Source organism: Carassius auratus, chromosome 46, assembly GCF_003368295.1.
Source record: "Carassius auratus strain Wakin chromosome 46, ASM336829v1, whole genome shotgun sequence".
In the NCBI taxonomy this organism is placed as follows: domain Eukaryota; kingdom Metazoa; phylum Chordata; class Actinopteri; order Cypriniformes; family Cyprinidae; genus Carassius; species Carassius auratus.
This window is the reverse complement of record NC_039288.1, coordinates 10,256,496-10,270,090: the sequence shown is the minus strand read 5'-3', so window position 1 is coordinate 10,270,090 and position 13,595 is coordinate 10,256,496. Positions and strand designations below refer to the sequence as shown.

The 13,595-nt window shown below is 35.7% G+C and overlaps 2 protein-coding genes across 4 annotated transcripts in view; one reads left to right on the top strand and one right to left on the bottom strand.

The window, feature by feature from the left end:
- The window catches only part of LOC113064123 (niban-like protein 1), a 37,087-nt gene extending 32,096 nt beyond the window's left edge, over positions 1-4,991 (bottom strand). For both annotated transcript variants that reach the window (XM_026234708.1, XM_026234709.1), the window contains exons 1-2: positions 4,777-4,991; positions 651-781 (exon numbers count right to left, since the gene is read on the bottom strand). In XM_026234708.1, coding sequence (XP_026090493.1) covers positions 651-781; positions 4,777-4,831 — 186 coding nt within the window. In that variant the 5' untranslated portion in view covers positions 4,832-4,991. The remainder of the gene's footprint in view (positions 1-650; positions 782-4,776) is intronic.
- A 1,114-nt stretch (positions 4,992-6,105) lies between these two features.
- The window catches only part of LOC113064122 (syntaxin-binding protein 1-like), a 28,586-nt gene continuing 21,096 nt past the window's right edge, over positions 6,106-13,595 (top strand). Inside the window, exon 1 of one of the 2 annotated variants that reach the window (XR_003278776.1) lies at positions 6,106-6,238. Coding sequence is in view for 1 of the 2 variants with exons in the window: in XM_026234707.1 (XP_026090492.1) it covers positions 6,202-6,238 (37 nt within the window). In the remaining variant the exon portion in view is untranslated. The remainder of the gene's footprint in view (positions 6,239-13,595) is intronic. The other variant, XM_026234707.1, reaches the window with a different exon arrangement.

Genomic DNA, 13,595 nt, shown 5'->3' with positions numbered 1-13,595 from the left:
TGAACACGGTTAATCTTTGAAACTAAATACAAATAAATACAGACAGATATTTTTCAAGTCCAGCTGTTCCGGATAATAACTACTGAGGGACTTCAAAAAGGAGGGTGCACAAGTCAAGCGTTTTTCTTGGCCTTGGTCTACATTGAGTAGAGATCAAATGACTTCATGGACAATTGATAATTGGGGAGACCAGGAGAGTTTGGAGACCAATAAGAAAGTAAAAGTGTTCACAACTAAAGGCTGATGAGTTTTTAACATTCTATGCATTTGTTGCGATAACCAAGATATCCGGTGGACACAGGACATCTATCAAACCTAATGGAATCAAACCACTGCCGCTAACAACGTGCTGGTGTCTGATCGGGAACTGTTTGACAGATTTTTTCCACTTCTCAACCCAGAAGCAAATAATTTCAGAAGCCAGGAGGGTGGGAGAACAAATAGATAATTTCCATTATAATCAAAGTCTTCTAAACTGGGAACGCTCTGGACGATGTGCATTCGGTTGATGGATGCTAAGTTCTGATCTCATTTTAACCTGGTGTGACCAATATTCTTTCCCATTATTTTTCCATTCTTTGATAATATTTCCCCATCCCTCTGGGATCTACATCACAGGACAGACAAAGGTGAAATATAGGGGGTTTTACCTTTCGGTGTAGTAGTTGTGTCTGGGTATTCCCTCCTCCTTCGATCTCATAGCGCACACTGTTGAACAAAGCCACGGCATACTGCTGCTCATAAAACCTCCCAAACTCTGCCATCACAGCACTGGTGCGGGCTAAGTTGGAACAGAGATACAGGAATGTTAGATTTAACGAAGAACCACAGCACAGGAATGAAATGATTATTTTACAACTGCAGAGTACACTGCAAATTAAAGGCTGCATTTAGAGGTTACGTTAAGTCAAATATAAACATTTAATCACTATCACGAAATATTATAAACCGGTTTGGTTAGTTTTAGTATTTTAGTTGAGAATTGTTCCCAAAAGCAATTACGCAAGATAACAACAAACATGCAAACACAGAAAAACCTAGCCTCTTACAGCAACAAACAACACAGAGCTGTAACTTGATCCAAGATTTTCAGTTGAGTAGAACTAGAGTGTGAAATACAACAAGTGAAAGTCCACGGTCAACCGCACATCATGTGTGGGTATGAAAGTTCAAATGGAAAACATGATTTGGTCATGGGAGGTTATTAAATCTCAATGCAATTTATGTAAAATATATAGTCAGCATGCTTTAGTCTTATACAATACTACTAATAAAATGTTATTATAAAAAAACTAATCGTAATAATAAATGCACATTTTCTATTCTTATAAAATATATTTTAGAAATAACCATGTTTTCCATTGTAACAGTTATTATCTGTGAAAATGCTGATACTGAAAACAATAGGGCTACAACACAAAAGGTGGTCAACAATCAACGGGAATTCTTGATAAAAAGAGAAAGAGTTGCAAAAACAGCCAAGTGTGGAAACACAGAAACACATGGACACAGTATCAAAATAAACATTAAAAATGAAAAGGCCGGAGCCTGCAGGCTTATCGAAGCTTTATGAAAAGGTGGTGGTGATATTACGAATAGTTTGCTTATATAAATAGGCCAATAAATGGAAAAAGTGACACATGATCGGAGGCAATCACATTTGAATGCCATATTCAAAGCATCTTGGTCTGGTTTTACTGCAAACATTATCCATGGATGCTGGTGAATATTGGCATGCGTTTGAAAGTATGTGAAAGGATATACTTTCATAAAAACAGGAAGGAACCACCTGACAGGAACGGAAAAGAAAGAAGGGTCACATCTGATATCAACTGAAGTTCCAGTACAGCACTCTAAGAACACATGGCCTTCTGGGTATTCCAATTTACTGTAGGTCTCCACAGGAAAGGATCTCTTCACTTACACCTCATTTCTCAAGCAATCCATCAGATTAGAAGCTTCTTGTTACAGGACATTTGAACATGAAAGCATGTTGTGGTGTTTGCACGAATGAGGGCAGACCGTTCTCTAGCAGACTCACTATTGTTTTAAACTAGAATAACTTGTAGACTCAGTTTGCTTTGGCTCGGTGTTGAATATTCCACTGTATTCATTCACATGTATATGCAGAAAGTGTTTCTAGACATTTAGTCAGCACAGGTGGAACAGGTGCTGGAGACGCTTCGCTGCAAAACTTCTTATCAGCATAACCTCAGAAATGTAACACTGTTGTGAACACTGCACATTACATCATTCATCACATCTTAAGATGGGTTCCACTCGGAGCATGTTTAAACGCATAATTAGAGCAGGGGTCTTCAGACTTGGACCCTCAGGGAGCTGCAAGAGAATGCTACGAAGTCCATGGAAAAACTGAGAAAAACTAATAATAATAATAATAATAATAATAATAAATAAAATAATAAAGTACTTAACCCTAACAGCACACAGTACATAGTAAGTATATATTTTTTGAATAAATGTAACATAATAGAAACAATATTTCCCAAATAATATTTACACTTCCATATGTTATTGTATAAATGGGGTCTATATACATACAATAGATCGATTAGCCTTTTTTTTAAATGTTAGATTTTTGCATGTCATTTTTTTCTTCACCCAAGGTTTAGTTGTTAATCTTTACAAAGAACATTTGCAAAAATTTAAATAATAACAGTTTTTTAGACCAGACACCAAGAGTATCATAATTCAGGCACTTTTAATAAACTATGTCATATAAAACATTTACTGATGCCAACGCTGCCATAAGTCATTTTGGCAATTTCAACAAAAATGTAACTGCCTGTAAGATTTTACCTTAGTGACTAGCTTAAAAAAAAAAAAAAAAAAAAAAAAAAAGACAAAAAAAAAAAAAAAAAAGGTTGACTTCAAGTTGAAGCTATCTATCCACTGACCATACAGTATAGACTATGATGACCAAAAGCTGCAAAACATTCTCTCCTGCATGCACAGTCAGCAGATGAACTCTTCACTGTCTATGAAATTGAGGAAGGGAGGGAAAGACAAGGGGGAGACAGATAAAACAAAAGTCTGAGTGAGAGCATGAGGACACCTTGAGAAGATCCTCCCCATTACTCCAAGACATGTTCATACTTGCTCTCACTCTCTCAGAAAACATCCAGCCTTATTAGTTAAATGGTTCGCGAGGGAGGTCTAGAGATCCCTAGAGGAATTTCCTGTCTTCAAATCTCCCTTCAACCTCCTGACCTCATGTCCATCTACCACAAACATCTTCAGAACTGCTCCGGGCTTCATAAAGAGAGAGTCCATGAGGGCGGCTTTCTCTTCTGAAGACTAAACATCTTCCCACAGTTCCTTTCTAAATGGTGGAATTTCAAAAGCACGGAATCAGCAAATTTACTCAGTATTTTATGACATCAGCACATGCGTCTTCACGAGATCCACCTCCATTCAGTTCAGAAATATTTCTCCAAAAAAAGCTCAGAACAAGACAATTATTTCATGAAGTGCCAACTCATCAAGTGACTCAAGTCTATCATCAGTGAGATCCGGACTGGCACTTAAAACACAATGAAGCCTATATTTCTTTACTAGTCTTGACTTGTTCTTAGAGTATGTGTGGTTACAGCGATCCAAAATTTCCAGTCACAGCCAAAAGAGCTTTTGTTTTCCCATAATAACTTTTTGGAAATTATCTCACAATGTTTGTTTGTTTCACTCAAACTGGTTTTTCAACAGTTTTCCACAACTGAAAATTGTTCTAAAAGAACAGAGAAAAAAAAAGACAGAAAAAGATAAGACAGCTCCAAAACACAACCACTACTGATGTCACAAGTTATGGACTGGTTACATTTCCCACGGGTTAGTTCGGCAGCACCTGGAAGTTTCTAGGAAAACTCTAAAAGCCTGGTTAAACAAAAGCAAATTTTGTAACATAAAATTCTGGTATTCCACACCTCAAAGAATAAAGCTCTTTAAGAATGACAAAAGCGTATTTCTTTAAAGGAATGTGATTATTACCCATCATGCTTTGGAGAGGAAATTATACATGGTTATGGATGGGTGTTTACAGGTAGAGGATATAACCAGTTCTCCAAATCAACTAGAGGAGCCATAATACAGCCCAAATACTTGAAGCTTCATGGACACAAAATTGAAGGACATTTTTCAAATTTTACTGTTTTATTATAGCAGAAAATATAATTTGTGGACACAAAATTCATGATTTTTTTAGGAGTAGGCAAAACGCGTTGAAAGCCTTAGAAACTTTTATAGAATGGTATAATATCAATTTTACAAGAGGATTAGCAAAATCAAAAATGTTTTTAAGATTAATATTATTCTATTCTGCCTCAAAGCCTGCACGTGTCTTTAAGGGGGCGTTTAAACGCGACGCGTTCTTAGGTTCAGTCTGAGTTATGTTTAATTGTTGGTTAGTGACCACATGCGAGCGTCTGTGTTGCGTCGCGTTTTTTTTTTAGGACGCCGTGTCAAAAAAAAAAATTATCATGATTTACTCAACCTCATGTACTTGCGCAAAACTGTATGGATTTCTTTATTCCTTCCGTGGAACCTAAAAGAAGTTAGGAAGAAAGTTATGAACTGACAGTCTGAGTAAATGATGACAGTGAAAAACTAAGCGCGCGAAGGCGTCCAGGATTCTTTAAAGTGTTTTGTCCACGTCGACTAAAACCCTCTTTTTACTTGAAACCATCGACGTTTAAAGTACCTTAGCTTTGTTGTGCAGAAAATGACTTTATACCTTTTAAATATAATACAAACGTGTTTTACCTGTAATCATATCCCGCTTGCCTTCGTCCAGGTTGGAAGAAATAACATCACCCATAATAGCGATTTAAATGACAGTCACAGCTTTTGAAGAAAGTTCCTCTAGACCTGAAACACTACAGAAACGTGTCTTCCAAATAAACCATCCCTGGTCACTTCAGAGTGTTGCGTTCATCTTGCATTGACGTGACGCCCTCTGTGTGAGAAACAAGGTTCATTTAAACCTGTTGAGTCAAATGAGTGACATTCAGAGGGCGTGGTTTACACCGCCTGACACACCCAACTTCACAACAAACCCCCGTTGTATTTTTAATCACGGCTAATTTTAGAGAGTATGATATGATCAGGGATTTGCTTTTGTTATATGATGGGCTTTCCTTGATGTATTCATTTATTTTATAGAAAGGGAACCCGTTTTGGTCTCGAAATCTTTAATGAAGTATTTTTATTTATTTATTATATTTATATATTTTATATTCATATGCCTGTATTGTTTTAAAGTTTGTCACAACTGTTTGCTAAAATAATATAAGTTCCATTAAAACAACAGTTTAAAATACATACATAAGCCTACATATCATTCATAAAAAATACTTTCCTAAAATACTGTTTTAAAATGAATACATTCCAAAATATTTTTATGTATTGATTACTGTTTCCAATTTCAATTTCAAAAGCTTTATTATCCCAAAATGAGGTAGAAAATTGTCCTTAGACAAAAGGCTCAACAGAAACAATACAAATAATCATGACAACAACACTTTATATTGCATACATCACTTCACAACTATAATAATACATAATAATAAATACAAGTTGCATAAAATAATGTTATTTATAAATAACTACCTTAATTTAAAGTTAAATGGCAAAAGTTACATTTCGATAAAGGGTTTGATTAGTAGACGTCTATCGCCCTCATGCGGTCAAAGTGACTAAATGCTGCATTAGATCCAGAAGTTTCATCACACTTGTTACAACAGTAAAATGTAAAATATTGTTACAGTGTATAGCTTTATTTGATTTAAATGTATACTTAGTATGCCAACAATTTATGTTCAATTTTTTATTAACTAAATTAAATCTGTTTTGTTTGGTAGTGAAATTATAATTAAGTGTATCTTTAGTTGCTCTAATTGAGCGACCTGCTTTTTTTGTCACGTAGCGGCCTGAACAGTGGGAACAGTTGCAAGGATATTTCACAGCCTCCACTGATCATGGCATGAACAAATCAGCGTGAAATCAAGAAAGGCTTTCACTTGTGCTTCTGTGTTTGGCGGTCAGCACGCGCGCATGCGAGGGAGGGGCGGTGCAGTGACGAATCTCCGCAGTCAGCTGCTGTGAGCGCGCAGCACCACTCTGCCACAGACAGCAAAAGGAGGAGAGGGAGGAGAAGATACAGCACACGGGCGAACACTCAGGAGCATCATGGCACCAATTGGATTAAAGGCGGTCGTTGGCGAAAGTAAGACCATAATGTTAACCCTCGGCTACTGAGGTTTAATATTCATATGTAGGTGCTATTTTATGGTACATTCCCGTTACATGTGTCATTAGTGTTCATCCTGGTTGTTTCCCTGCCATTGCGCTGAACGGGGAGGACATACTCTCGGGATGTTGCGGATGCGCATTGTGCTTCATGACACGAATAGGTGGTATTCTCATTGTATGTTGTTTAAATTATTAATAGGTGGCACGAGAACTAGACTAACACCAAAAAACGCTTGATGCACTGAGGTAAAGCTGGTCCATCACAGGAACGCCCTTATTCTGCACGGACGTTTGAGGAATTACGCAGGGCTTTTTCGACAGACTTCTGCGATTTTATATTACTCTGCTCGGTTTGTTATTTATATGCGTGATGAAAACAGAATTGGAGGGACGTTTGCATAACTCTTCCTTCTAGTTCTAGAGATGAGCTTAATAAATGCGTTTTGGCAAAGCCTCACCCCTGTGATTGATCACCAGTGTATAATATTCAATAGTGTTAAGCCCCAGCTGGTGAACTGATCTGCCCAGGAAGTGCCCGTGCTTTTAACATGAATGCAGCTGCTTCGCATCTCCAGATGATGGTTAAATGGCGAAGTGGTTCACGTTCGGTTGAATAAGGGAAAAGGAGAGCACCGAATGCGCATCTCTCTGATGGTCAGCTGTATCTGTCATGTGTAGTGCATACTAGTACAGAGAGCGTCCAGGAACAGAAGAGCGTTTAGTAAAAGCAGAATGATGGCGGTTGTAGTGCTTTCGTTTTAGAGAAACATTTTGCTTATGCAGCATTATATGGAGAGAATTGTTTAATAAGAGATTCTGAAAGGTTAATGAAATGTATTACTACGACAGGAACTCTGTCTTTTCGATATTGGGGGCTGTACTTTCACTCAAAAATTGCTTGTAAATTTCACAATTAATTAAGAAAAAGGAAAGGAATAGCCTACATAATTAAATGAATTGTTTAAGATTGAAACAGTATTTTTTATTTAATTATTATTATTATTTTTTGTAAAATGTCTTCCAGTTATGTTTGTTTTATTTACTTATTTACTTTACTTTATTTAAAATTTTACAGTGTTATTGCCTACACGAAATGCTTCTAAAAAGCATTTCATCATTTAAATAAATGAATAAATATCATGGCAAACACCCATTCAGGCATATTCTTTCATATTAATGGACTAACACATTTAAATATACTTGTTATTTTCCTGCCATTTACCACACACACACACACACACACACACACACACACACACACACACACACACACACACACACACACACACACACATATATATATATATATATATATATATATATATATATATATATATATATATTCAGATAAAAGTATATAGCCTAAGTAATTTTTAATCTTATACAAAAATTATATAAATACATAAAAAGTCCAATTCAAAAAATGTGTGCCATATTAGCATATTATTTTTAAATCATCATAAAATTCAGTACAATATTGTTATTATTTTTAAATAACCAATGGCAAATTAAGCAATTTATTTTTAAAATATCTTAATAGGCCCAAACTTTTTTTTGTCCACTAAATCAAAGTTAGTTCAAATAAAAGAAGGAATTTGAAATCATATATTTTGAGCTTTTATGTAAAGGGTCATTTTGTTAAGGTCAAAGGGAGTAAAATATTTATAAAATATATATTTTTAAATGATTGAGAAAAATCTTCAACTAAAATGATTTAAATATTTGCTAAACCATTTATCCTTTTCATCATATTGAATATCCTTATTTGTCATTGACTCTTATTATGCTCACATCATTCAACAGAACTGCATTAAACATTTTTGTTTTGTTTGTTTGTAATATATTAATGTTGCTGAAACACCTTATGCTAACTGCCAACTGAAAGCACAGAAAGAACAACAATAGTGATAATGATAGTTGTATTGTCTAGGCCAAATGAATATGCACTCATGCGCATAATCAATATTGACTGAAACCCAATCATTTAAAAGCATAAACGCTTCGAACACCTGCGCTGGATTCTGTCTTCCTCACACGCAGGAAGATGGATTGGTTTTCCTGTGGTTTGACGTGTCGTGGGTGTGTGTGTGTGTGTCGGTTTCACTGTCTTCTCCAGGGATATGAAATCTAGTACACATAATAAAGATCAAACACAGGGTCAAATAGAGAGCAAAGCCATGAAAGGAAGACTAGCCATATACACTTACATCATTGCTTGCATTGTCATTGTCTGCTTTGATTTGTTTTCACCTTTAAAATATGCAATATTGACAAGAAGTTGTACGTATGCGCTGTAGGATGTAATGTTAGGGGACAGCAGGAGTACACATGGACGGCATCTCTGTGAATGATAGTATTCGTCTAGAGGCTCTTTCATAGACATTAGTCTAGCTCTGCCTCTGAATGAACCAGTTCTTTTGTTACACTGCCTATTTGTTGATCCATTTTCATGAATTGAGCGTATACTATGCCCTACTTACCAGATTAAGCCAAATTACATTCAACATTCAGGGAATATATATATATATATATATATATATATATATATATATATATATATATATACACACACACACACACACACACACACACACGCACAAACATGAAAATTGAGATGAGAGTCCTTGATCACAGTGTGTATACTTGTGTATGACCAGTGAAGACAGTCAGTGTGCCTTGCAGCAAACTGTAAGTGTGTGATTCATGCTTGAGCTTGAGCGGAGGACATTTATAAATCCTTTAAAGCTCAAACAAAACTCCATGCCTTTCACGTCAGCGTAAATGACATGGTATGTATAAAGAAACATTTGTGACAATGGACAGTTTATTGCTCTTCATTAACAGAGCCAGGGAGTACTGTATGGATCCAGTATGTAGCTCTTTATTGTTTCAGAATTGCATTCAGTAACAACTGATCAAGGTTTCTCCTCCAATCCAGTACACAAGCAAACCTGCCTTCATAGCATATACACGTAAAGAACACATCGAACAGACAAACACCTAGATAAAAATAGCACTTAATGATGATTAATTCTAGTGTGGATGAAAAAAATAATGAGGGGTTAAATGAAGGGCAGAGTGAAATTAAAAAAGGAGCAGCAATACAAACTGGATCGTTAATATTCTAAGAACATCTTAACCCAGCCTAGGATGATTTTAGAGTGGTCCAGAGCGATTTTTAGACCAAGTAAGACTAGCAAGCAATCTTAGGTTGGTTAAAACTGTGTTTTAAAGGTTGCTTTTCTGCTTCTTTACATTTGTTTTTCCTTCCATTTTATAACCTGTCAGGGAACAATTGTGGAAAAGTATTAAAATTCATTGCTTGCATTATCAAAAGAAATAGGGTTCTGTAGTATTCTAGATATTTTTGATATTTGCTGACAATGACTCTAATATTTTTAATCCCAAAGACCAATTCTGGCAAGCCGTGAGATGTGTTAAAGACATTGCTGAATAATAAATCACGCTGTCTATTAGTCTACTGTACACCAGCATGGCTGTCTCCATATCTGAAATGCACCACTAGCCTGTCATTATCCATGATTACACTCGCCCTGACATTTGGGTGTTGCATTAGCTTTGTGCAAGGGTGCACAGACCAGTGTAACATCTCCAATCTCTGCCGGCGGATGCACAATGTACCAACAGTCTAAATGAGTTCTAGATTTCTGTTTAGATCAGACATGAGCCTGCAATTCATGAAGTTTATATAATTTTTCCATGGTGGTTCCTAATGGCATGATCTGGTTTAGGATGCTTTTATATTTAAGTTAATTGTAAAGCATAAAGATAATGTTTAGTTCAAGCTCTCTGCTGGGTCTCCAGGAATACGTTATCCAGAATTCCCCCAGTTCAGCCCCGGGTTTATTGCTTTCCTATGAAAATGAGCTCGAGTGGAGGGCTCTGGGAAAGATAAATCAGACCTCCAGATAAAAGATGCCGTCCCAATGAGACAAACGGAGTGCTGAGTACAAGTACAATAGTACAAGACATGCTGTTAAATATAAAGCATGCATTTTCATTTTGAAACTTACTTGATCAAATTTACAAGCAAACCACAGTATATGTTTTAGAGATCATATGCAGTGTGTATTTCTGAAAAATATATAATTATATATATATATATATATATATATATATATATATATATATATATATATATATATATATATATATATATATATATATATATGTATCAAATTACTTTCAGTTAGGGATTATAATAGTGCCATGGCCATTATTAATGGATATTAGAGAATTTTGGGCATTTATTGGTATCGGTTTAATATGGATATTTATGTGCATTCATTGAACGGGTGTATTTTTGTGTAGTGAGTCAGCATGCTGAAATTCTATACCAGCGAGACAGCATTCAAGTCAGTGTGTGTGTGTGTGTGTGTGTGTGTGTGTTCTGTCCTTGGACTCTGTGACGTTGGGTTGGGGTTTAGCAGAGCATCTTCTGTCTGTTACACAAGGACAATATTGGATATTATCTGACACTCTGCACATAGATCGCACAGCAGTATGGATGAGATGCTCAGACACCACCAGTTCTCTTCAAAAAGGCTCTATATATTTATTAATATTGAACTCCTCAATAAGAAATAAATGGTTTCTGTGTGCAGTCCTACGCAGCAGATATTAATAGTAAACCCTGGCTGAAAAATAATAGACAAACACCAAGGTCACTGATGCAACCAAGTGAAGCAACATAAATAGAAAATATAAATCGTGAAAAAAAAGGTTTCTAGGTTTAGTCTTTATATCAGAAAATCAAAGCAGATCCACAAGGAGAAGGAAAACCACAGACTGTCTCTTTAAGATAAATGGTCGTAAACAATCCAGAAAGACTGAGCGTAAAAGTGGGTCATGAAAGAGTGCCCTGAGGGAGCCTAGGAATATGGAGGGTTAAATCTGCAGCGATGTGTAGTTGTACAGTTTTTTGTACTGACCAGTAGCACATCTGGGTGATATTACGTTTTGATTGCAGTATTTATCTAATAATGTATTTGCTCTGAAATGGCCTTAATGGGAGATCTTTTAAATAGAGGAACCATCATTTTGAACAAATAGCTGGTACAATTCAAAAGTAAAATACAGTAAAAGTTAAAAATTCAATATCAACCAATACCAATAACCAATATCAACTGATAATCAATATGATGCTCATGTATTGTACATCCATAGTTAATTCAGATATATTTAAATGCTCAAAAATGTTTACAGATGACATTTTTCATGAAAAATAAAAATGAAAATTGACAACATAAATGAAAAATGTCTATCTGTGAGTGATTCGACAAATTGATTATTCATTTAAATAGTCATGCATTCATTCACATTAACATCACTCACAATCTTGTTTTTGAATATTGTCAGCAAAATCGTCAAGAATATATTGTGAATGAACAAGTATATTGCCTAAACTTAACCCGCAGTCAAACACAGTGATTGTATCATATCAAAATGTCCTTGCTCAAGCCACCTTTGATTACAGCTGTAAGATATAGCTTCATTCAACCAAACATCTACTTTAATATTCAAACTAGAGCTTTTGCTTAATTAAGACATCCACATTAAGGTTAAATATGAAGAGTGAAGTCCTGGAGTGAGATGAGACTCTAGTTGGTGCACTCGAGAGAGGTTCAGAGTTTAAGTGAAAGAGCATGAGACAGACTGGGTGCAATATAATGAGAGATCTTACAGTATGAGGGCATCTGCAGTGTCCTTTACCGTCTTTGTGATGTGATGGAGAGATCAGCCTGATATGAACCAGAAGATGATGTTTATCTGCTTCAAAGTCTAGCTCAGTTTTAATCTAAACAGAGTTCTGTTTAGGCTGCTGTAAATCACTTGCTCACCAATGAATCCTTTACGGTGAATGGGTGCCGTCAGAATGAGAGTCCTATCATCACAATAATCCACATGACTCCAGTCCATCAGTTAGCGTCTTGTGAAGTGAAAAGCTGCATGTTTGTAATAAATTCATCAAGACATTTTTAACTTCAAATCATCCAATCATTCAATTTAGTCCTTAATCCTTAATATTGCTTTCTCCAGTTAAAATGTCATCTTGTCTGAATCAGGAGAGAAATATGAATGAATCAAGCACCATTTATAAGCAAAAACTGTGCAAAACAGTTCCAATCAAATAAGTCAGTGTATTTTGATGAGAGGAAAATTGGGGATGAACTTTTTCACTGGATGAAGCGTTATTATGGATTATGGCTTTGTATTATGACCAGAAGCGACAATTTAAAGTTAAAATGGAAATCCTCTTTTTTTTTTCTTTTTTTTTTTTACAAACATGACACTTTTCTCTTGTTAATTTATGGACTGGAGTTGTGTGGATTACTTGTGGATTGTAGAGATATTTTTATCAGCTGTTTGTTCTGACGGCACCCATTCACTCCAGAAGGTGAGCAAGTGATGTAATGTTAAATTTCTCCAAATGTGTTCCGATGAAGAAAAACTCATTTATATCTTGGATGGCCTGTGGGTGATTACATTTTCATCAAATTTTCCTTTTTTGGTGAACTATTCCTTTAACTACAGTGTACGTATTATCATTTGGAGAAAACCCCATTTGGACCTTTAATTGAGTGCACATAAATTAAATGTACTGTTTGTTTGAATAACAATTATCTTGCATTAGTTTCATTTTCCAATCTAGTTGATCTGACTGATCCCAAATCAGTTAAACCCAAACGCATTATCAGCATCTTTCTGAGAAAATCATCATTCCAGCGATCCAGCATGCAGTGACAAATAGCTGATAGACTGCAGTACATTTTATTACCCAATATGAGGAGGAAAATAAATAAATGGAGTTCATTAACTGAGACCTGGCCTGTTTACAGTATGATTTAATACAGTACATTTCTACTGCATTGTAAGAATTAATCTCTTGAAAAGGTTACAGATCAGCGAGGAAACAAAATCAATACATTGAGAAATCTCTGTAAGGGAATTTATAAAATGCATGAAGGAAACTGTGATTTTATTTCTGATGATTTTTAAATGCATATTGCAGAAGCCTTGGATGAGGCAGTTTGACATTCATTTTATCCTTCTCTGTATTTTTCCCATTTCGTTCACATCAGTGACCCTAATTTGTACAGTAAAATGGTTTTTACCTCAGTCCTGGAGGCTGAACATGGCAGTAGTGAACCGAGGCCAATGGGGGTTGTGCTGATGTCACATGACTGGATGAAGAGTCCTCTGGAGACAGCTGAGAAAGACGTGACCCAGAAAGGTCACCTCTGAAAGGGTGTGCGCTTGGTGTCATTTTCTGTTAAAGTAATATTATAAAAACACAAAAGACACAAAAA